Here is a 26,215-nt window from a genome sequence, read left to right on the forward strand (position 1 = left end):
AAATCTCTATGCCATCAAAAAAAGGGCTTTAAAATACTCTACGTTATAAATTACAGCAGTTACATGTGTCTGATGGTCAAGTTCTTTTTCATTGCATAAAAGCACACTCTGGCTCCACGTATTTTTTTAAAGCAGGTATTTTTTCATAGTACATGGATTTCAAGGAATGTGGATATAGCCTGGCAAGTAAGTTGAAATTTTTTTGAGAAGAAACGGGAATTAAATGGGAATTATTATTAACTGAGACAGTAGTAAATGTTCATAAGGACTTTGAGTGGGATTTTGTTACTTATCAAAAAGTGCAGACTGTCAAACAAGCCTTGCTTATTTCAAAGGATTATTGATTATCAACATATTTTGACAGAAGCATATTAGCAATCGTTGTCTTACTTGTGCATTTAAAACAACCATTTTGTTATCAAATATAAGTTTAACACAGTTTTAGATTGTAGTTTCAATGTGTATGTGAACTATTAATGGAGTATAATTCTTATGCCAATATATCAAATCTTTTGGTTACACAATTTCTTTATAAACTTTCTGTAATACTCTTTCATGTATAGGATTTTTTTTTTAATTTCAGTTTTTCTTGTGATTTTTGTTTCCACTAATTATGTAGAAAGAATGATACCTCTAAAACTTTAGTCACTTTTGAATTTATTTATTAATTTTTTTTATTGTTTATAGCAGTGAAACTAAAAAAGCAATTTTCCTCCAGAAAAAAAAGTTACACAAAGAATTAACCTAATACATGTCGACTGGATCAACATATAATATGAAAATTTATTTTTAAGTACACTGCATGCTTTGCAAATCATCTCACGTTTCTGTAATTTATACCATATTTTCTTATGCACAAATTTTTCATGTATTAGGATTTTATTTTTTTGGAAAAAGCTATAATAGAACATTTTTATCTGTCATACATAAACACTTAAAAATGCTTAAACATTGTATCAGTGCTTAAAAATTAAATCAAATTAATCTTTCTACAGTCTTAACAAATGCAATTCTGAAATATATAGGGAAGTAGCTTATTTTGTTTTAAGAAGAAACCATTAGAACTGGAAACAGTTAATACTGCTAAGCTTATAAAACCAAAACTACAAAACTTAGCTCTAAATCATTTTCTGACTGCTTCGCGTTTTCTCTATGCAGCTATTGGGAAGCACCTTGATTTTATAAATTATAGTTCGTGCTTCCTTTTGTCCCCCCACACTTCCTAGAACATTAAAAGATGCTTAAGAATGACTTATTTGCTTGGTTGGATATCTGGTTTAATATTTTTATTGAAGAGGACCTCAGGCTTTACTATTTTCAACTATTAATTTTTAAAGATGACAACAATGGTTTTGGGATTCAAACATCTGTCTATAAATTCTAGTTCCACCATGTAAAGCTATTTTTGTTAATAGTATCTATGTCATAACCCTATGTTAGGAGGATTGAGTAGAATAATACATAATCAGATACTTAGAACAGTGCCTGGGCATGGTATGTGCTCAAAAAGTGTAAATGACAACTATTAGTTAACTTCTGTACGTCTGTTTCTTTATTTGCATACTAGGAAAATGTCCTTATATTATAGAATTATTGTGAGGATTAAAATGTGTGCAAGGCACTTAGTGCTCTTAATATATAGTAGACATTGTTATAAATAGGTAAATGTTAATGGAAGGATCTTATTATATAGTAGGTGTTATTGTTTATAGTTAAACATGATATGTCTTAATTATTATATTCCTAATCCTGGACACTAAACTGATAAGAAAATCACAATCAAGAATTGTGTCATTTGCTCTCTATATGGTCACAAAGGAGCCTTTCATAATTCCAGTAGAATTAATGCTTTTCTCCAGTTTACATCTGTCCACCAGAGATCACATGTGAATGTAAATAAGAATTTCAATCATTATGAATTTCTTAGAGGCATCTATTAGATTACAGATAAAAGCAGTAAGTACATATTATCGGCGTGTTTTAATACTCACAAAATATTTTCTTTTTTTTTAACTTAGATAAGGAACAGATGAGAAAAACATCTGCTCTTACTTTTCAGTCAACCGAGAAAGATGCGAAAAAAGATACTCATTTTGAGAATTTAACGACTAATTTATCAAACACGTATGCTTCAGGTACGAATGTCATTAACAAACGTTATTTGTTTTATTCTTTTTAATAAATTCTATGTCATCTATGAAGCAATTATAATTTCCTTAAGATCTGATCCTTTAACTTACTTTTAAAAGCACAATGACGAGCTCATTTTTTGAAAGACAATCAAATAAGGTCCATTTGGGAGACCGTAAATAGCCAATTACTCTAGTGGTATTAATCTAAAATGGCTTATTTTTGGTAAAAATTGTTATCCAGATGGACTTTGAATGAGGATTATTAATAGGATTTGAACAAATGCTTCTTCACTTGTAATTTGACGTGGCCTTTTAATATCTTTAATTTCCAATGAGCCAAACTCTATCCCACTGAGATTTTCTCTGGCACATTAGTTGCTGACCTTGCTGTTTATCTCTTTTTTCTCTAGATTTGTTGCCATCCAAGGATGGCAAAGATTTAACAGAGTGTTTTCTGCTACAAGTGGTAGATATTCTTCTGCATTACATCAAAAAAAGCTTTGATGTTAAGAGTAAGATACTGGATTTTCATCATCCTCATCAACTTCTTGAAGGTTTGGAGGGATTTAACTTAGAACTGTCTGACCACCCAGAATCTCTGGAGCAGTTACTTGTTGATTGCACAGATACCTTAAAATATGGTGTTAAAACAGGTGATTTTCAAATTGGTGTGCCTGAAATGGAGACTGAATGAACTCAATAGCCTTGAGTTTACATTTGTGTTGAAAAGTGGTCCAGTTGTATTCATTTTTATTTAAAACATTTGTCTAGTTTATTTTCAAATTGGTGTTATCAAATATGAATTGCTTATTAATTAACAAAGAAAATAAGATAAATCATTTTAGTTTTGGGAGCTAAATCTCAATGGCAACTAAATGTACAATTTTTATTTACCTTTTTTTAATTTATCAATGTCATTTTATCATATTCAGTATTGATGCTCAATTGATTATCCTTCTAGGTCAATAAAACATATAGCACCAAAATTATCATATAGATAGATATAGATATATATCCTATATTTTAGAAATTGTCTTTTATGATTAAATTAACTCTATTGTAACTTGATTCTTAACCACTTAAAGCAATGATACTTCCAGGAGCAAACAATTTTGAATAGGCTCTATGAACCTCTTTTTCTAAAATCTTAAATGTATATTAAACAATGTATTGGCAAAAATATAGTCTTTGGAAAGAAACAAACAAAAAAAGGATCTAAATACAACTTGTTTCCTGCGTTTATTATTCATTTCTTACTATGTGATCACGGAGAATATTTTATGCATTATTTTAATAATTAGAAATTATTTGTATATGATGCCTTGCCTTGTATTTGCTAGACATTAAATAAATGAACACATAATGTATTTTTAACATCCCAGCAACTTTGAGCGTAGGAAATATTTTATCTTCAGACCAAATTGATCAACTATGCCAACAAATGAAAATGATTTATACTTGAGAATGTTCAATGCTGCTTTAATTTTAATAACAAAAAACAAAAGTGTCCTTATTTTGACTTTTACCTTTTATAAACTATAGATATCCTTTGAGAGAAATATTATGCAATGTTACTACTTAAGGAACTAGGAAAGTTATGGGGAATTTCTCATAGAATTTTGAGCATTATAAAAAGATATATCACAGAATAATACACTCAATATGATTTCAATTATATTTAATTGTATTTTAAGTTCTGTATATATGTACACAAACACACTTATATAAAACTATTTATAATAAACACATTTCTAAGTTATATCTTGCAAATATATTTATTAGAACGAGTTGGATAGATATCTCTATATATGTGCAGAAAAATACTGTTCTGTATGTACTATTTTCTATTCCATGCATTCTATGTAGAATATTTACAACCAAAAAAAATTATTAAATAAGACAAAAAGAAATTCTTGTAAGATTCCAAAATGAAAGACATTTAAAAAGGCTCAAATTCAACCATGTAAAGTAAATGTGAAATAATCTTTAGTTAGAAATAAAAATAGAAAAAGGAAGTTCTGAAAAATAGTGGAGCAATTGGGAAGCACTTCTGACAGATGTAAACGAAGTTCTTTCTCCTTCCCTTATCCAGCATTGCAGATGTAGACTAAATATCTAGGGACCCATCCCCCACTTTCCATTGTCTGATATCAAGTGAGAGGAAAAAAGAAAAAGACGTTAAGTGAAAAATAATAAAAAGGAACACTTCACTAACACAGCTGCAACTTTCAGAAATTACATTCCTTCCAATTTAAGAAAGATTTATTGAGCGCCTACTCATTAAGAAATCACGCAGGTGCTATGAGGTAGGGGTGAAAACATGGATAACTCACTAGAGAAGAGAGAAATTTACAACGAGCTACGATGCACATCATCTGTAAGAAGAAGTGCAAAGAACAATCTGTTTTGGAGCTAAGGAGGGGAAGATTAATTTAAACTGAGTTGAATATAGATTGTTCAATTTGTCAACTAATGCTTGATGATTCTTATTAACATAAATCTTCAAAAAAATCATTGTAAGAGGAACCTAATAATTTGTCCAAAAAACGTATATGTAGCTTTTGAGTGAAAATTATTTAATCTTTTAGATGGTCCCTCCTCCATTTGCTGATGTGGCTTTACACACTCTCATCCTTGGTCTTTCTACTTTAGACACAGGATGGGTTTCTCACTCTTGAGCATATTGAGCTCTTTCTCAACTCGATGCCTTCTCATAAGCTGGTCCTCAAAATCATAATGATCTTCCTCCACTCTTTCTTTGTCTGAACACAAACTTTAGATCTTACCTTAAAAATCACTTCCTCCAAGAAGCCTTCTCAAGAGATTGCCTCTCTCCTGACTGCCTTCTAGTTTCTCTAGGAATGGTCTTAAAACATTTTGCCGTTTTGCTTTGTAGCACTTTTTATAATTAAACACATTTGTATCGTTATTTGATTGTTTTTCCTCCACCAGTCAGTAAGATCCACATGGTAGTGACTATGTCCACCTTGTTTCCTGCTGTATCCCAAGCACTGTCCCTGCATATGACAGTGGCTCAATAATGCTTACAGAATGAAATAATTAGTTTAGTGCGCTTGATCCACGAATGCCTGAGAAATTGCTATCAAATTTAACCACATTTTAACCTTGTGTTTTTATTTTGGCCCATTTGCAATTTTGTATTTTTTCTAGGGCATCCTCGCTTTTTAAACCAGCTCTCCAGTGGGCTAGATGTGATTGGACTTGCAGGGGAATGGTTGACAGCCACTGCAAATACCAACATGTGAGTATCCCGTGCCTAAGGAGCATGAGAATATTAGACACACATAAGCAAGGTGGAAGCAAGATGTACATTGTGGAAGTTTCCTGTTGCTGGATATGATGTTTGCTGTATCAAAACAATTGGTATCTTTAGAGAAATACAACAAAGCTGCTACATGTTCCCTGTGTGATATGTTTGAAGTCTACCCAGTCTTCTGGACATTCTCTCTCTAGAAACTTTCAGGATCTGAATTTCCGGGTAAGTTGTAGAGGTGAGTTGACTAGCCTGAGTTGTTTACACGCAGACTGGCAGTCTAGTTCTAGGATTGGAATCATTTCAACACTACTCAAAACATCCCTCAGCACAGAGTAATCTAAAAGACATATGTAAGCATAGGAAAAGTTGCCTGAATATAAATTAGAACTTCAATCTGATTGAAGGTGAAGAAAGTAAACTTTTAAAGAAAAGTTAGATCTAACTCCAATGTGATTCTTTTAAAATTTTGACCTTTGCCACAGCAAAACTTTTGGCCCTAAGAAAATTAGATACACTGCTACAATGTTTTGAAGTAAAGTTAATTTGAGGGCAGTATTTCTCAAGGTTAAAAGGGATAGGGAAAAGATTGGATACGAAATTGAAAGAAACAGTCTGTGTCAGATGTTAATATAATTTAACCAGCAATCTAAAGAGATAGCTTGTAGACATTTCAACTTTAAAACCAAGAACTAAACATTTATGAGGAGAGACTGCCTTGCTATGTGGAAAAAACCGAGGTTTATTTTAACTGTTTAGTTATCATTGGGATTTTAATGATGCATAGTTCATGGTAGTAATCAGCATTTTATAGATGTGAAATGCAAATAAAAATGGACTACACAATTTACTACTACTTTTAACTTTATTGTTTGATTATGGCCCTTAATTTAAACATGCATAGAGTAATACTTTACAAAAAACTGTGTCTTTTGAGACGTGATGTATTCTATATTCTATACAAATTATTACATAAAAATTAATTTGTAAATCTTACTCCATTGTTTGGAATCCCATTACTATGAGACTTAATCATTCTCTATGTGAAGAAAATATAGATTCTTGATTTAAACAGAGAAATAATGGAAAGAATACATGGGAGATGCAAAGAGAAAGGATTTAAGAGACGGCTTTTTACCTTCGAAGCTTCCTTATTCTTTAATGAATGAATATCTCTTTCCATAATCTGAGATAGTGGAAAAGCGTATGAGATGGAGATGGAATTAAAGAGAACCAGATTCAAGTCCTAAAATTCTGCTGCTCTATAGAGCTGTGAATTTTAGGGAATCTTTGTTGTCTGAAAATAATAATACCTACTCTACGGAATTGAAATAGTATCAAAAAGATAATGTGGGTAGAAGCTGAAATCGACAGCACATTCTGGCAGAAATGAGCCTTGTTGAAATAAAAGTGCATAAGGCTTGCTTCTCACTTTGTTCCTCTTAGAACTAGAATCTTAATTCTAATAGGCAATGGGTTTTCTTACTGGGTATCTGTGCAGGACCCTGGGCAAGAGCTTATGAGTTACTACTTTATTAGGGCATGCCGTCCCGAGGAGCGGGATTGAGGAAAAATGAAGGGAGTCAGGAACAGGCAGAAGGGCAATATGAAGGGTATTATAGACCCGGCTACCACTTAGTACAAGCAGAAGTGAGTACTCGATCTCCTGGGATGTAGTGCCCCCCTACTACAAAAGGGGGGCACTACTAAAAAGAAGTGAGTCATTTTTTAAATGACTGCTTCTAAGGGCAGTCCATCTGTAGAGAGGAAGGAAAAGAACTTATTCCCCACTGGGTCTCCTATGGTTCTCCACACACAATGGTTGGGCATCCTTGGGACTCCCAGCTGATTCCACGACTTGTCATCACCAAAGGCGAAAGGAAGCCTCTGGGCTGAAGGTCAGGGAGTGCAGTGTGGGCGGGAGGCGATTCTCTGTTGGGTTGTGGGTGTGTCTGAGGGAAAGTGGTCACAGTGGTGTCTGGGCCTGAGTAATGTCCAAAGGCCTTAAAGACAGAGCAAGCTGAGAACATCTGAAGAGGCACATAAATGGTGCCTGATACTGGTATCCCCATACAAGAACACTTAAAGAGGTCTTTGAAATTTGTTTTGAGGACAAATACAAGGATTTCTTGAGAATAACTGAACTCACTCTGATTTCAGAACCCATTGTAAATACTTCACTGTTTATTGTATATGATATGTATAGAGAAAAGTTTATAGCCTTCTTTTTAATCCCAGCTGCTTCTTCCTGTGGAGCTGACTCTAATCTCACAGTGTGACTCAGAGGAGTGTCCCCATAATGGTGCTCTCTGAATTCTTTTCCTTGGGTCTCACATTGTTCTTGTCTTGTACGGTCTACTTGCTTCAAGCTGTTGTTGAAAACAATAGTTTTTAGCTTTTTTTGGGTGTGTTTGTTTAAAGTACAGTCCTGAGGTGGAAAACATTTATCAATAAATTTTCAGAAAACTCTTTCATGTTCTGCAAAACATAGTCTGTAGCTCTAGATCTGTTTTTCTAACTTCCCCACTGTGGAATGTACATATATTTTCTTGATAACTGGACATTTTCTGGCCCTAACAGTATCGTGTGTGTGCTGAGGGGAAGTTGCTTTCAAAATTCCTTTTGGCAGGAAAGAAATTCCCAGCTACCGTACAAGACAATGAAAAAAAAACCATGATACTTTCTTTTTAGAACTAAGAACCTCTTAATCTGGAAGGGGCAGTTCAGTGCATATAAAATTTAGCTATTTCTTGTAGAGTCTACTATAGAATACAAAAATGTATATAATCCAATCTTATGATTTTATTTATTCTCTTCTATTTAATATAATTCACAGTAGAATTTCTATACATGTATTATAGGTTTACATATGAAATAGCTCCAGTATTTACAGTCATGGAGACAATTCTTCTCAAGAAAATGTATGAAATTATTGGCTGGGGAGAAACAGAGGGAGATGGAATATTTTCACCTGGTAAGAAAAAGCAAGACATCATTTCTATAAGCTGAATGAAATACGTTAGGAGACACCTAAAATATATTTTAGCTAGTACTATTATTTTTGAAAGATAAATGTTCATAAGCTGTTGTGTTGGTTATAATTGTAAACAAAGTTTCCAGAAATCTAAAAGTTATGAATTGTGTTGTTTGATCTTTCTCTCAACACTTTCAGGAAGGATATTTTAAAAATAATGTCAGTGATTTGGCACCACTTGAATTTTAGAAAGCTCTCAAATTGTCATGATTTCGATGAACATTTCTGATTTTTGAAATTAGATTACCAGTCAGTGTTTCTCTTCTGTAGGTGGGAGTATATCAAACCTCTATGGCATATTAATAGCCCGTTATAAACAATATCCAGAGATAAAAAGAAAAGGCATGACTGAACTTCCATGCATCGTATTATTTGTTTCTGAGCAAGTAAGTATCAAGTCTAGATTTTTTCCAACTTTTAAGAATCTTCTAAGATAAACTGATAAAGAAACTGAAAGACTGAGAATATTAGCTTCAATTTAACATTAAATATATTCAGTAATCTCTGTATCTGGATCTACATTGATATGGGAAAGGGAAAAAACAACCTTCCAGTCAATATAGGCTCTATAGATTAGCAATACAAATAATTCAGGATTAAAATTTAATTTCAACATATGAGAAACTAACAGAGAAAGTACGATTATAAATATAAAACATTTTGCTATCTTTACCCCAAAAAAATCAAGCCATAAAAATTTCAAAGATTTAGTGGTTCTCTTTAACACTGAGTGAAGAGAACAAGAATGTGATTAACGTTTTATTTTTCCAGTTAGGGCCAAAGAAATCAGCTGAAAACAAAGCTTTATGTTTATAGACTAGGTTGTCAACGAAATGTTTCTGATATTGACAACATATCCACTGATGTCTCCTTTAGTTTTAATATTCCAATCTTGCGCACAGCATCAAAACTTCTTTTTAAAAAAATCCATTCATTACTCTAATAAGTCTGGACACTTGTTCTTTTCTACCACAGCAACGTTTGTAATCTTAAAGTGTAATAGAAGTCCAGTTTGCGAATTTTCCCTAAAAGTACCTGGAAATCAAGGGTTTTCTTGAAATGCCCCTGTGTTTGCAATATGCTTCCATTACCAAACTCAAACTGGCATTAAATATATGCATATTATCAAGTTGGAGACCACTGCTGCATATTTAGTGTAACTTACCATAAAACTTAATATAACTTAAAATGCTTGTTTACAAATGTCATTTTCATCATTTGATATACAATTTTTAAATACAATGAGTAAATAAGCTGAAATTCCATAATGTAGATTTTTAAAAAATTATTTCCTATTTAACCTGTGTATTCTCCATTGAAATGAAAGCATGATCAGAGTTTTAAATTTCTGTATTTTTTTCTCTCATATATCTAGTCTTTTCCTGGCAAGTAAAAATAACCCAGGCCAAGTCTATCTTTTGAGCTAATACTACATCCATCTTACTGATATTATTTACCTCAGGTAGAATGATACAAGGAAGTAGTAGTTACTTAGAAGACAAGACATCAAAGCTGGTGTCAAAGTTGGAATTAAGAATTGCAGGCATCACAAAAATCAACACGTTTCTCCAGGCATTGCTCTTTTTCGAGAAAAAAACCTGTGATGCAAGAGTGAGAGCTGTCCTGAATACGTAAGGATCTAAATGGAGGATATTATCACTAGATATATGAATGACATGACTTCATGTGTATGCAGAGCACTAGAATATTCGTATACCGCTGGCATGTGAAGAGTTGTGTTCTGTGACAGTGCCTTCTAGAAAGAGGAGATACAACCTTCTTCATGTCAACAAATGTCATGATGATGGACTAGAAGTATGCCTTGGTACCTATACTTGTGTATTTACATATACACATGCACAAACACATTCAAAGCTATGCATATATGCCCCCAAATGCACTAGTGTAAATGATGATTTAATGCAGAAAAATTAATGGCTTTCCTATTTTCATTTTTGCCCAAGGGTCATTACTCAGTAAGAAAAGCTGCAGCAATCCTTGGTATCGGGACTGATAATGTAATTGAAGTAAAATGTGATGAAAGGTATGTTTCTTAATATAGTCTCAAAAATTATGCTTCATTGACTAAAATCTCAGTTTCTATTATTCCAATTTTTAGCAAGAACACTCTCCCAGATTAATTTCAGTAAATTTTAACTAGAAGTAATCATTAAAGAAGCACCCAAGTTATCCTAGCCTATTGTTAAAATTTCTTTACTAAATATGGTCTTATACCAGTGGGATTGCCACATTTCTGTACCCTCTTCTTTTTTTTCTCTTTTTGCTGAGAAAGGTTTGCCCTGAGCTAACATCTGCTGCCAATCTTCCTCTTTTTTCATGTGAGCTACCGTCACAGCATGGCCACTGACAGACGAGTGGTGTAGGTCCACACCTGGGAACTGAATCCAGGGCGCTGAAATGGAGTGTGCTGGAACTTAACCACTAGGCCACCAGGGCTGGCCCTCTTTCCTCTTTTAAGTATATTGAGTTATCAATATAATGATGTTTGAAGATAGAAAAAATTTGTTGTTGTTTGAAACAATGGACATCTTCTAATGTTAGGATTTTTCTTTTCTTTCTTTCTTTCTGTCTGTCTATCATCTATCTATCTATCTATTTATCTATCTATCTATCATCTAACTCATCTATCAAGCTAATAGATTAGTTCTTCAGAAAAAAATACTATCATATTGATAATAGTGAGCATTCTTGTCCTATTCCTGACTTTAATAGGAACGCTACTAGTGAATCATCAATAGAGACGCTGGCTTTTAGTCTGATAGCTAGATGGAGTAGAAAAATATTGGCTTTCTTTTTTTCTTGGAAATTTGCTATGAAGAAATGTGAGGCCACCTGAATTCATGCCATCCTCTTTCACCTTCCCAATTTTGATACCTGATTTTTCTATTTTGATGTCAAGAGGTCTTTATAATTAAATTAACAACTGAGGGAGGAAGGAAGGAAGGAAGGAAGGCAGGAAGGAAGGAAGGAAGGAAGTTAGTTTATCTCATTCTGCATTTTTCTTAGAAAGACCAGAATCTTCTGATTAGTAAGTAATGCAAATTTTAAGATACTAAATAGTAAACCAAGCATTCTTTAACTCAATGTGATATTTAACATTGGTTCTAGGGAAGTGAACATTTACCTAATACCTGTTTACACACCTACAAATACCTTTGGGAGACACTAAAAACTAATATTTTTTTTATTTTGCATATCACTTATTCTTCTAACTGGTAGAATTAGTATGTTTATTCACTCATAATAAATCAATGTATATTTGCATTTTTAAGGGGAAAGATGATTGCAGCTGAGTTAGAGAAAAATATATTACAAGTTAAAAGAAAGGTATGTTCTACAGTTCCATACTTAACATGCAAACACATCTTATTTTCTTTACCTATATTCATTATTGGAAAACAATTGATAATTGCTAAGAGAAATAAAATAATCCCTAAATGTAGGAAATTCCTTATAAAATTGAAGTGAAATAATTAAATAACATTGCAGTATTTCTCTAATAGTTTTGTTTCTGTTAAATAGCAAAAGAAAAGTTATCAGAATATTTCCTAAATAAAGGAATTTGGTCGTCTCCATTTTAGTGGTGTTATTTTGTGAAAATAAATTCAGAGAGAAATAATAATAAATGAATCTCAGAGGCAGTGATATTAGTTCATCTTATGGTTAAGCTACTTTCTCCAGCACTGTAAGAATATCTAAAATTGTCAGGGACTTAATGCCCTTAATCAAAGTTATCCAGCTTCCTGATGTGCAGATATGTAGTGGTTAAGTAATGATATTAGCATCCCTGTGGACTTCATGCGATTGTACAATGATTCAGCTTTTATCATCACCAGGGCCGAACTCCTTTTTGTGTCACTGCCACAGCTGGCAGCACAGTGTTGGGGGCCTTCGACCCTCTCCAGGACATCGCAGATATTTGTGAGAGGCACGGACTCTGGATGCATGTGGATGTAAGTCAGTCACATCCTTTAATCTGGCTCATCATTTCCCTTTTAAAAAAATGTATCCTATGAAAAATTCTTAAAATTTCTTAATTGGCATTGCAGGCAAGATGAAAATTTCTCTTTAACCTAATTTTTATAATGAATAAATATAGAGAAAGAATAGTCTTCTTTGCATAAATTATTTTAAAATGGACTGAATACATTATCCTAGAAAGAGCTACAAATGTATCAAGTGATTTATAAAAGTCCAAACCTTTATCAACATTCAACCAACAATTTAGAAAATCAATTTGAAAAATATAGCTAAACCCGATTTGAAATCAAAAGAAGATTTAGCCCATTATTCTAATATACATTTCTTAATTAATAAATATTAAGGAAATCAAAATTTTTGATGGTATTAATTTAGTACAATGACTTTGGGAAAAATTTCTTTGGCTTTGATTACAGTTGGACAAATTTAAAGTTATATAATATGATAGAGACTTTAATTTTGCTGTAGTATTGCCAAATTTGATGCCAACTTTTTTTATCTGTCTCTGGAAATTATACAGAAGGTGTCTGTTTGAATTAATTAGAAACCTAAAACTTTACTGTGTCATGAATAGACGATGAGGATTCATAGGAGGAAATTTTAAAATGCATTGTTCTTGTAAGTAGGATAATTATAGCCAAGATTATAATTATCTAGCATAGCAATTAAATCTTCATCAACTTTTGAAATAAATTTAACATAGAAAAAGTAGTCAATGCAATTTAAAAAGAAATAATTAACATAGGAACACATGTTCTTTGTATCTGTTATAGGCAGCTTGGGGAGGTGGATTGTTGCTGTCCAGAAACTACTCCCATAAACTCAGTGGCATTGAAAGGTGAGACCTGGGCTATTGCTTGTGAAAGCAAAAGAACCTGTTTAGGCTTCTACTCTTCAGTTAGACCGTGAGCACTCATTGGAGCTGTTTTATCACCTAGGGCCAACTCCGTGACCTGGAATCCGCATAAACTCATGGGTGTCCCCCTTCAGTGCTCTGCTATCCTGATCCGGGAAAAAGTAACTGATCTCTATTTTTAAGTAGTGGCATAATGGATGTCTTAATGATGACTAGCTTCATTGTGAATGTTTAAAACCAAGATAATTGTGGCCTCATTGACTTAACATAGTGCAGCACAATTTGCCCTACTGAGAAAAACTGATCCTTCCTCCTTGATCTTCAAGCAGCCACTGGGTAAAGGAGGTGCCACAAAATCAAATGACTGTGGGGTACAGGTAGTAACTCAACATGTGGATAAGACTCGATGAGACGATAGACCACGACAAGGTCTGTAGAAAACCTGATCATTCTGGCCCCACTTATTAAAAACACCATCAACAAACAAAACCTTTCCTAGGGGTCAAATGTGGCCTGCTGGCCAATTTGTTATCTCAGAGTGTAGGGCCAAAAACAGGACTTATTTGAAGTGCAGATAACTGAGTAACTGCGATATATTTTTAGCATAAAAAGCACAAATTTATGGGTTGTGTGAAATTATTTTCTGATTGTATGTTTGTGTATTGTATCTCCATCAATAGTAAATGTGGTGCTATACAAGGAGGTAAGCCCATGGTCTCCTGCAAAGAGAGATTATAAAGTTCAACCTGAGAATTCTTATCTCTACTTAGTTGTCAGAAATGCAAACACATTTTACGTAGCTATCATTTATAGCTTTTTTCTTTCCTCAAAAGCAATCCAAAGGGTTTAGATATAAAAATAAAGTATCTGTCTTCCTATTATAAACTGCCTTACCTGGTACTCCCCCCTTACTCTTGAGTACTTAATGCCCACTTCATCTCTTCTAGTTCTGAGAGAGTCTTTACCCTCTCCCAGTCTAGGCCATTCTCAGAAACTCAGGCTGGAGCTATGTGCTCTGCTTCAGATTCTGCTCAGTTGGCCACATGACAGCAATATCCTTTCAACATCCCGTCAATAAAATGCAACTGCCTTGTGTTCTAGGCCTGCAACTTAACAGGCGAATCCTTTCGTTCCAAGGGTGTGTGTCCAGTACCCAGAAATTACAGTGTGGCCACACTTTTTTCTTTAAGAAGCTCTTGAGTTTGCTCCCCGCCCCCCCGCTGACAGGTTGATATTAAACTTTCAGATTTCTGATACTTTATGTTTAGGGCTCAAATACAAATTTTCTGCAGTCTTTCCTTGATTTCTTCACCCGTAATGAGCTCCACCGTTACCCACCCAGCCCCCTGCAACCCAGATCGTAAGTAAACTCAATGAGGGTGGAGCTCTTCCGCCATTTTCCTTGTCACAAATCCACTGTCCCAGCAACTAATGACAGATTGTCGGTGCTACAAATATTTGTTGCACTAATGAGTAACCACAGCTTAATCTTCCCATTAGAAAGGATAGATAGAACTCATATTGATTACATTGTTTTGAAATATTTTAAATAGTCTCCAACTCTTATCTAACAAAAAATTGAAATGGGGGTTTGAGGTAGACTAAAGAGAAATACTCACATGTGAAAATAGGACGCCCAAGAAATACATACATACAGTACTCTCCTTTTCAAGGTATCATTTCTATTCCATTTCCCCCAAATACTTCAATTTTTACCACCACATTGCAGCCGTTTCCCTAGATCCGTAGCCTATCCTAAAAAAGAGTGTGAGTTTCCTTCCTTTGGAATTTGGATTTCCACGAACTCCAGGATGAACTGCCCTTTTGTCAGCTCCCAAATTCATCACTATATAGATAGATGACCTTGAAAATTACTTAACACGTTCAAGTTTCAGTATCTTCAATCCATAAAATGGTATAATAAAAGTACCTATGTCATGAGTTTTCTGTGAGGATCAAATGATATAGTATTTGTGAAGCTTCCAGTATATAATAAACACATAATAAATATATTGTTATCTGCTTCTTGTACAAAAAGTTATACTTGATAACATGTTTAAACTACATCCTATCAGGGCACACAGATTTAGCCTTTGTTATGCTGTAGCAACACACACCCTTTCAGAAAAGTCTCTCTTTAACTGGGTGATTACAAACATTGCTTCCTTCTAGTGATTATTTCTTAACTATCTGAAGTAAATGTTTCTCCACGCTTCGACACTGAGGAGGAATGTTTCAACATCTTTTATATGAGAGGAAATGGCTAGGAAAGCACAAAATTAAATGAATGGGTTATTTTATTCTCTACCTACTGTGACCATCAGAGCAGTTTATTGACTGGCAGGTATATTGTTGATTGGTGGGATAGTTTAGTTAAAGTGACCCAGGCACTCAGTTCTCATTAACCTCAAAACATGATAGTCACATAATTTCAAAACAGCAGCAAAACTTCAAGGCTTTTAAAAAAAGTTAAAGAAAAATAGACAAGTATTAATCCAATGACACCACCTGCTGTTGCAGATAAATCCAAAGAACAACTGAATATACTAAAATCCTAAGAAAGTAACATATTTTTTATATAAAATAAACAAAATTCTATTTAAGTGTCTGTGTAAAGTAAAAATGCTTAGTTGAAATAAATAATTGTGATTTCTTTTTGAAATGTATATGACTTACATGTAAGATATATTATTCTTTTTTTAGGGTCTTCTGGAAGCTTGCAACCAGATGCAAGCTAGATATCTTTTCCAGCCTGATAAACCCTACAATGTTGACTTTGACACTGGGGATAAAACTATTCAGTGTGGGCGACATGTTGATATCTTTAAGCTTTGGTTAATGTGGAAAGCAAAGGTAGGAATTTGCCATCTCTTTTCTTAGGTCCTATTTATTTAGATAGAAAGTATAGGCTATTCCATTTTTTTAGAGCTCTATTACCCCCAATTATGGCACCATTATTTTTCTAAACATCTCTCAAGGAAACTGCTATATTTCTAATTACAAATAGCAAGCTTGGTTTCTCAGGTCAATATTCTAACTGAGGTGGAAAATATTGGGGCATGTTCCACCATTACTGTATACTCTACCAAATTGCAGGAATACAAATCTGGGAGGACTGTAAACTTGTCTGCAGGTTTTTTTAAAAACTGTTTTCCCTCTACCAGTTGGAATTGGTAATAGGTCAAGCTACTTGACATCCATATGGATTCTCAGATGTGAACACTTTATTGCCTGAATGTTCAATCTACCTTAGAGTCAAGATCAGCAGATATAATCTCTCCAAAGATTATGACAATGGTAGGACACCTTCTGCACCCTCCTCCTGCTCCTTGTTTATAATTTTAACTTAAATAATTGACATGCTTTTAGGAAGCTATTTCCATCGCCCCCTTCCCAATCCAATCCTCTATAGAAAGATCGACATTAGCTTCTGTGCAGGTGAAAGCTTTGACATGAACTGACAGCATCTTTAATATATTACTGACCCTGTTATTTAATTTGAAGTCTTTTTTTGGTCAGAAATCTACCACTCCAAAACCAGAGACATCACTTTTCATAGAAATCACCCAGCCATAACCTGATGTATAGTCAATGCTCTGATATAGGAATCTATGTAATCAGTTACTCTGGAAGACATTTGGCAATTCGTTCATCTTGGAGGTGTCACTAATAATTTTCGTTATTCAAAGTTATGCATTCTGGAGGTTCTTTTCCTGAAGATTTTTAAGTAGCCAATTGGGAAATTTGTTAAACTTGCTTTGAAAATCTTCCGAGCTCAAATTTTTGCAAGCACAAAGCTCAAATTTTTATGTAGATCTTTCAGACACTGATAATCTAAATATCCCTCAATCTGATTCTGTACAAATTTATTTATGTAAATATTTTCATGAGCCTCCTCAACTTTTGTAAGAGGTCGACAGTTCTTTCATAGCTTAGCTGTCAGTCAAAGCATGTAGCTTGACTTAGCTTAAATCAGAGTATATAAACCTAGATACTTGTCACAAAGTTCATCCTTGAACTCACAAATGCTCTATACGTATCAAAGCATTTTAAAAAGAAATCATATATATAAAGGATTATGTAAAGGATTATATAGGTCATCTATTCATTTATGCAATAAAGGGGTAGGATTCAAACTTTTTAACACAATGCACATTAGGAAATACATTTTACGTTGTGGCCCAATGACATACACACACACACACACACACACGCACACACACACACAATGTAATTAGAAGAAAAGTTTCAGGAAAAAGTCTATAATATATGAAATTATTTAATATTTTCTATTCTACTCTATCTCATTGAAAGAAAAACTTAATTGATTCTATTACCCACTAATGAGCTATGACCTGCAGTTCAAAAGATACAGATAAGCGAGTATGGCTTGGATTAAGCCGGACCGTCAGAGAGTTGTGTACCTGGAGCGCCTTGTTTGGCCTTCTATAAAACAGACTTGACCAATGAATTTTTAGTATCTATATGTATTTATTTCATCCTTACAGTAAACATAAGGTGTCTGGGTCAGAGGAAGATCAATTATTTACTTACAAAATATCTCAGTGTCAATTTCCCACACCCTATATACCCCTTGGGGCAACACCAGGAGGGTGTGTCACATCACCCTACATGTACAAAGGGCACTTGTATTACCGGAGAGAGACCCCAAAATTAGTCTTATATATGAACTGGCATATTTACTCTGAGAGAGAGAGAGGGAAAGGGAATGAAAGAGAGAGAGAGCTTATGTTTATTCCTGAATGCAAAAGAATCTTCTTTTGGTAGAAGAAAGAAAGATCTTTACCCTACTCTGCCCCAGAATGAAAGCATTTGACTCCTAAAGAGGTAAGAAAGATTTTATTATTTTATTTATTTATTATTCAATGGGAGCAGATGATTACACAAAAACTCAGTATAAAGTGAAATGGGAATGCTTTTCCCATAAAAGAACATTTTATACACTGGAAATCAGGTTCAGGTAAATATCCATGGCAGGCTTAAAAGGGAGGAGTTGACTTGCAAGTTTGTTAGCATGATTTATGACTATTAAATATTTAAACATGTGAGCCTCTATTAGCATTCTTTACAAAATAATGGGCATTAAGAGCAAAGTCTAGGGATACAAATGAAAAAAATTATATTTTGCCCTTGTTTTCTCTAATTACACAATGAATACTTCATTGATAGTAGAAAGAGGAGTCATCATTAATGAAATTTATATTTCTTAGAAATAAAATTAATTACATAAAATTCTGTGATAGGTTTTAAAAAGAAGAAGAAAATCATATAAGATTCTACAAACACTGATTATATATGCAAATATAATGCAAAGGCTTCTTTGTGGATGGATTTTCTACACGGGTTGGACTGGTTTTGGATTCATAAAATGAATCTGTTTTGGCCATGAGAATGCTATAGGGAGCTTAACAGTCCCAGAGCCCCATCTGCTTCTCTTAAATTCGTAATTGCTTTTGCCCCGAGGCTTTGCTTTCCAAAGTTTTTTCCCAGCCAATGTCTGAGCATGGCAGCAATTCTGAGGCATTCCCATTCCTGAGAGACAGAGACTCTTGATAGCTGATTTGGTGTAAAGACTCCCCAGTGGCCTTTCTGAATCTTCCTTAGACTTCATGATAGTCTAGGATGCTTCTACCCCATTTTTTTCTCTTCCCCTTCACTTGAGGTCAGACTTATTCATGGTCTGATAGCTCCCCCAGTCTACCTGGCTCCTTCCCACTGTCTTTCACACAGGTACTTCCACTAATAAAATCCTTGCACTTTAATCTTATCTTGGTGTCTGCTCTTTGAGACTGGGCTAGCAGAGTCCATCCAATAAAGTTCAAAATAGAAGTGCCATTGTCTTTACTATTCAATCTTTTGTAGATGTTTTTTCAAGAAACTTAAAGATGCAGTCACAATAAGGACATAAGTCCTGATATTTTTCATTGCCAATTTAATATGAATGAACGCCACCAAAAGTTCTATATGGAAAATTCCTGGAGAGTAATAAGCTCTATGCCAACTATTTCAAAGATCCTTAGCCCTATTTCTTCAGAATCGAGAGTAGGAATAGTCTTCATCAATAATTTCTACTAACTTTTCTGCAAGTTTTTCTTCTTTTCCTTTTAACTACTTACAGCTTCCCCCTGAACCAGACTGCCCTCAAAGAAAAATATCTGGCAAAATATCAAATGATAAAGTGGTTATCTCAAGAAGTTAGTCCATTGATATTTAATCATTCCTGTTCTTAAGCATTTCAAAAATTGGCAAAGCCTTTTCCAAACCAATATTTCTTCAAAATTGTGAGAGTCGGTGCAGCTGACCATATGTTCATATAATCAAAACTTTTTACACAATTTGATTCATATATATATTTCCTGTCAAGAAAAATAAGCAATGAAAAAGGATAAGGAGTGAAGGAGTGCTAGGAGTGAGTATTTATAATTTTAAATAGTATGGTAATTGTCAATGAGAAGGTTACATTTGAGCAAAAATCTGAAGAAAGTGAAGAGGAGGTCATGCTTGTATTTAGGGGAAGTGTAGCTAGAGGGAATCTCAATTTCAAAGCCTCAAGACAAAAGCATGCCTGTTGTATCTAAGACACAACAAGGAGATCAATGTGGCTAGAGTGGAGTGAGCAGGTTAAAAAAGGGAAGAAACTTGAGTAAGAAAGGATATGAGGGGCTGGCCTGGTGGCGTAGCAGTTAAGTTTGCTTGTTCTGCTTTGGCGGCCCGGGGTTCATCAGTTTGGATCCTGGGAGTGGACCTTCTCACTGATCATCAAGCCATGCTGAGGTGGCGTCCCACATAGAAGAGCTACAACTCTACAACTATAACATACAACTATGTACTGGGGCTTTGGGGAGAAAAAAGAAAAAGAGGAAGGTTGGCAACAGATGTTAGCGCAGGGCCAATCTTCCACACACACACAAAAAAAAGTTCTTTCAAAAAAAGAAAGGATATGAAAAGTTTCCTCAGTTATTAATGTTTCTTAGCACTCCATTGCATTCTGCCTCTGTTGGAAACAAGTCCTGATTTGAACAGAAAGTGTGGCCTCTTGGGGCTCTTATCATCCCTGCTTACTGAATTGTAGATGCAACGTGTTTACCTTGTACTTGCACTGAGTGTCACTGAGTTCATAAGTTCACGGATCATAAGTTCAATGGAATTCTATGCTCATTGTGCATTGTAAATGCTATGTGTGAATGGGGTGCAAGGAATGGCAGACATATACATTGCATGGATCGCCTTAGCTCACATGCATGATCCATTGTCACATTGGACTTCACTTACAAAACACAGTCCAAGATAAACTTTTAAAGAAATTACAGAACAGGAACAGCAGAGCATTCAATTAAGCATGAAACCCTTCTGGGCATGGGGACCTGTGTGACTGCACAGGTTATATGCCCATGAAGCCAGCTCTGGTCACCAAGGCTTAAGTATTGAGAATATGCTAAAGTACCACCTCATGTGGTTGGAAAGTCTCTACACTATACAAGGCTAGAATAAATGTGAATGCAACCCTCAGCATGGACAATAGATGTATGGACAGAAGCAAAGAGATCAGTTAGAAAGCACTTTCAATATTGCGGGAGAGTGATTGGGACAGCATAATGACAGTGAATAATAGGTTAAGAAATATTAGATTCTAATTACATTTTGAAGGTAAACCGAGTGGAATTTGCCAAAATATTAGAAGTGGAGTGTGAGAAAAAGAGGAAGGTCAAGGATAAGAATAACTTCAATGTTTTGAGCCTTAGCGACTAAAGGGTCAAATTGTCACATTACTGAGATTGGGAAGACTGTGAGAGAAACAAGTCTGTATAGAAAGATCCGTAGTTCAGCTTTGGAAATTCATTTTGAGATGTTATGAGTCTTCTCAGTGGAGATGTGAATAAGTGATTTAATATATGAGTCTGAGGTTCAGAGATGAGGTCTCAGAGGGAAATATAAGCGGCAGAGTCATCAGCCCATCTACGCTATTTGGAACCACGACGCGAGCAGAAATCACCAAGGGAAAGAAGGTGAATGGAGGCAGCGACGGGTCAGTTTTTCTGTGCCTCGGTTCCCCACCCCATAGGGTTCTCCTAAGAGTAAATTAGACTAAGTGTATAAGGCGCGGAGCCACATGCCTGGACTACGGCAGAAGCTCAGCAATCGTTCGTTTTTAAATACACTCTCCTGGCAAATATGCCAAGGGCTTTATTTGTAGTATTTTTCCTCCTCATATCATTATATATAATTTTTAAAAATTTGCTGTACATACTAGACACATGAAAATTTTCTGTCAAAATATTTAGCAAACATTTGTAAATCTAGGCAATTGCAGCTTAGAAAGGCTAAGTAACTTGCCTCAAGTTCCACAGACAGTAGGGGGTAAAAGCAGTTTGAGGAGACAGAAATAAAAATGCAGTGATAATGGATAGCACCTACTATTAGTAAGATACTAACCACATTTTTTTAAATAAGCACATTTAAATAAATTTGATAATTTCGGGAACTTCTCCAATGTAATTTAAAGAAACTTACTTGAATGGAGACTTTACTTCTTTTTTAATTACAGGGAACCTCTGGCTTTGAGGCACAGATCAACAGATACATGGAACTTGCAAAATACTTCTATAAGGTTTTAAAGAGAAAAGATAATTTTAAGCTTGTGTTTGATGCAGAGGTAAGGACTCTTTTAGTTTTTTTTCTTTTTTTTGAGATAGTTTAATGGATCTAAACTTTCTTTGCTGAATATTCTTACCTGACTCTATTACCTATCTAATACTTAGAGATAATTTTAAAAGTATACTTAACAATTATCATAAATATTTTATTTTATCTAAATGCAAATCATTTAGATTTTAAAACGTTTTTCATTTAAGTTCTACATCTTATAAGCCAAGGGTCCAAAAGACTTAATTTGATGATTATATTCAATCTTTTAATGTTTAAGACAATTAAAATTATTTGACTATAATTACTTTTCTGATTTCTCTGGCACTGAATCAAGAGTAATTTAACTGTTCCTTTAAATTATGTGATAATCTTTGGTAAACCGTTATTAAGGCGCTAAGTAGACATTAATGAAAAATTGAGAGTTTTGCTAGCATTATATCCATCTTCCTCTTCAAGGCCCAGTCAACTATCCAGTGGCATTCATTAAGTCATGCTAATGAAAGTAACTATGCAGAAACAAAGTTGCTTCGTCCATCTTCTAAAATGTCTTCCTCTGATTATACTATGGTCTTAATTTTTGTTAGCTCTCTCTCAGTCTTAAGTGGAAACTTCTCTCTCAGTCTTAAGTGGAAACTAGAAGTAAAGGAGTTTGTTTGTTTTTAATACTATTCATCCTGTTAGTTTATTTTCCTCTAGAGAAAAATGTAAGTTCCCTTATATCCTTTACCTATGTGAAAGACATCCAGTCACTGAAATCAGAAAACTTGAATTCATCTTGAAAGCCTAGCAAAGATCAATTCTACGTTTTGAAGATTTTGAAAATGTAAACCCGCCTATCTATACACACAGCCGTTGTTTTAGTGAAGTCCTCTCCATCCCCTTCTGAAGTACTATACTATTCTATTTATTAGTATTCTCCTCTCTTCAACTATTCTATACTTTAATTTGTTGTCCATACTCCAACTCCAATGGTCTTTCTCAAATATAAAATTGGCATTATCATTAAAATATTTAAAATATTTTGAGAAATGAGTATGGGATGGATGGCTGAAGATCTTTGAAGAAATTAATAGACCAGAGCATGGGGAGGACAACCTACATAGATGAGAAAATCATTGAGAATTATCATAAGAGAGGAGTTGGGGAAAGACAGCAAGAGCCCATGCGAGACTGGACTTGCTCTGAGGACAGTGGCTATTTATTTTATCTCTATATCTAGTGCCTGACGTGTATTAGGCCCTCAAAAATTATTTTTTAATATATTAAAAATTAAATTGAATTAGTTAAAATACTTCTGAAATAATTAAGAAATTAAGTGGGGCTTTAAGGATACTTATAAAATTACTAAGGAATTAGGTAAGGATTCAGGAATACTTGTGAAATTTTTATCTTTGGTTTAGCCTGAGTTCACCAATGTCTGCTTCTGGTATCTCCCACCAAGACTTAAACATATCCCAAAAGGTTTTGAAAGAGATCAAGAACTCCAAAAGGTAGGTTTGTGTGTGTGTGTGTGTGTGTGTGTGTGTGTGTGTGGTGTTTTTAATTTTAACATTGCCTTTTAAATAATGTGTCTGGTTAGTTTGATTGGTTAGTGTATGACGGTCATGTGGTCCCAAGCCATTGGTTTAATACTCATATGGAGCCAATTGAAATCTCAATGCATCAGTCATTTTGCAAATTATTCCAGTCATCATTTATATAATTGAAAAATATTTATTGAGTGCTTAATATGAAATCAGCTAAGTTTCCTACTCTTTGGTTAATTCATTTATGAGTTAATATTTACCAGGTATTCCAATAGGAATTAGAGGTATAAAATGAATAAGACAGAATTCCAGTCCTAATTTGGCTAGAAGGCTTAGTGGGAGAGAAGACAAGAATATAAATAATTACAATTCCGAAGAGCAATAGAAGAGGTACTTGAAGAAGTGTTATTAGATTTGAAATACTTATTATAAGGTCATCTGAGCAAGAATCTGAGAGAGATTTTATTACAGATCAATGGCAATCTTAAAAAAAATCCAAATGAATATCATAATAATGGGAATTTCATCTTTACTTTAATAATGTATATTAAAATAAAGAGAATCACCACCATTATATGTTATTTATCACATATATTTATTGTAAGTTTTTAATCTATCTTAAGCATGCATAATATACATATATACATTTTATAACAATACCAACACTTTTAAGTTGTCCTGACATCACAAGCACTTATCTTAGGTACTGTGGGGTGACCTAGGACAAGTTGAACAAAACTGATACCAGCGTTGAAGGGCATCAACTTTTTATATCATCAAATAATTTTACTTCTTTTTTAAGTTCTAAGAGAAAGTAGAGGGTTTTGTTTTGTTTTGTTTTGCTTTCTGCTTTTCATAATTCCCCTTGTTTAAATATTTTATGGTTTGAGGCAAGTATTGAGTGAAGCTCTTAACTTTTTTCTTAACATATAAGAGTTATCTTCTGCCAGAATAATTACCACCAGCTGAGAGTTAGTGAGGGACGTATTTGCACAGACTTAGCAAGCTGCCTCCTGGAGGTACACACAACCCATTTACCAGAGAGCTATCCCTCTTATGGCTCTGCACAGGTTCCTGGAGGGAAGGCAAGGGGAGATTATGAAACAATTTTTTAAACTATTGCAGGCAATAACTAATATCTATTATTTTATAGTCATGTTGATTAATTACAATATTAAATAGGGAAGGACATTAAATAAAATGTCTGACTACTAAAGGAGATAAATATATATATATATATATATATATATATATATATATTTACTTCTGCACTGCCATTGTAAAAATACTTATGGGAAAGTTAAATAATGGATGGCATCTGTAGCATTTTAAAGGTAAACTATGTGCAGAAGCAGAAGTTTCCAGGAGAAGCATGTTGAATAGCTGTATAATGTCCCCCTCTGGCTTTCCTGAATGTCAGCACCACTGCCGTATAATAATAACCCAAGAATGTACTAACATGATCCAATGCCACACGCGTAGTGTCGTTTTAGGAGCGGTACAAGACAATTAATGGAATTTGTCTCTGTGAAATTTACAAAGAAAATATGTTTTGCTGCAAAACAGTGACCTTGTAGGAGAACTCAAGATGTATTATCATTATTCAAATAATGAAAGTTACAATACCAAAACATACTACTATTTTTCTTTTTTTTTTTTTTTAAGATTTTATTTATTTATTTTTTCCCCCCAAAGCCCCAGTAGATAGCTGTACGTCATAGTTGCACATCCTTCTAGTTGCTGTATGTGGGACGCGGCCTCAGCGTGGCCGGAGAAGCAGTGTGATGATGCGCGCGGGGATCCGAACCCGGGCCGCCAGCAGCGGAGTGCGCGCACTTAACCTCTAAGCCACGGTGCCGGCCCTCTATTTTTCCATTCCCTATTTCATTTTACCTCTTTCCCAGATACTTTTATTTGAATAGCCATACAAATATAAACAAAACGCCACACAACCTTCTTTAATGCATTCTAGCACACTTGCATTATTTTATCAGTTTGGTAATTGTGAATCACGGAGTAGCAAGAGCTACAATATGAATATAGAACATGCTGGGTTTTTTTCTGTACTAAGCTGCTTCTTAAAAATTATCTCTGACAGTTTTAAATTGCCTGCAATTTACTTCAAGCTGATGATAGCTATGTAGCCATCTAGTATGTGGAAGAGTATTTACTTGTAAAATTCCCTTTTAATAATATTTGCATTTACTCACAGATTGCTCCAAAGATTAAGGCACAGATGATAGAGGAAGGCACAGCCATGATAAGCTACCAGCCATGTGGGGACAAAGTAAATTTTTTTCGAATGGTCTTTTCTAATCCTGCTACAAGACAAACAGATGTTGACTATCTTATTGATGAAATTGAAAGGCTTGGGAAGGATTTATGATACTTCAATATGAACTTGGATACCAAATGTAAACACCAACTTAAAAAAAATCCACTACTGAAGATAAGAAAGGAAGACTATAAACAATATCCTCTCTTTTAGAACTTTTGGTTCTCTTTTATCCTATGATATCTAAGATGATGAAAAGGGAGCTGGTTCATTGAAGATAAATAGATAGAGAGATAGAGAGATAGATAAGTTCAAATTCGCTCATGTATTTGTTATTTTCATTAATTCAATAAAAATTATTGAAAATCTATTAAATGTCAGGTACTTTTCTTGGTGTGTTTAGAATACATCAGTGAATAAGAAAGACAAAAATCCCTCTTATTGTGAAG

At 34.2% G+C, this 26,215-nt stretch overlaps 1 protein-coding gene across 1 annotated transcript; it reads left to right on the top strand.

Annotated features, from left to right (window-relative positions):
• Positions 1-2,029: 2,029 nt before the first annotated feature.
• On the top strand, positions 2,030-25,877 carry LOC101408618 (glutamate decarboxylase 1-like). The gene is made up of 14 exons (XM_004422671.2): positions 2,030-2,135; positions 2,543-2,785; positions 5,304-5,394; positions 8,268-8,380; positions 8,711-8,826; positions 10,405-10,484; positions 11,734-11,788; positions 12,298-12,414; positions 13,216-13,280; positions 13,381-13,459; positions 16,002-16,151; positions 21,865-21,972; positions 23,366-23,455; positions 25,704-25,877. The coding sequence occupies exons 1-14, from the start codon at positions 2,030-2,032 to the stop codon at positions 25,875-25,877; spliced, it is 1,587 nt and encodes a 528-aa protein (XP_004422728.2).
• Positions 25,878-26,215: the final 338 nt, after the last annotated feature.

This window comes from Ceratotherium simum, chromosome 14, assembly GCF_057802395.1.
Source record: "Ceratotherium simum simum isolate JZ-2026a chromosome 14, ASM5780239v1, whole genome shotgun sequence".
NCBI lineage: Eukaryota > Metazoa > Chordata > Mammalia > Perissodactyla > Rhinocerotidae > Ceratotherium > Ceratotherium simum.

Bases quoted from the DNA above. Each gene is read 5' to 3' on its own strand.
- LOC101408618 (XM_004422671.2), top strand. From the start codon at position 2,030: ATGAGAAAAACATCTGCTCTTACTTTTCAGTCAACCGAGAAAGATGCG. The intron at 2,786-5,303 runs GTGATTTTCAAA...TATTTTTTCTAG, and splicing joins AAAATATGGTGTTAAAACAG to GGCATCCTCGCTTTTTAAAC. The intron at 13,460-16,001 runs GTAACTGATCTC...TTCTTTTTTTAG, and splicing joins CTATCCTGATCCGGGAAAAA to GGTCTTCTGGAAGCTTGCAA.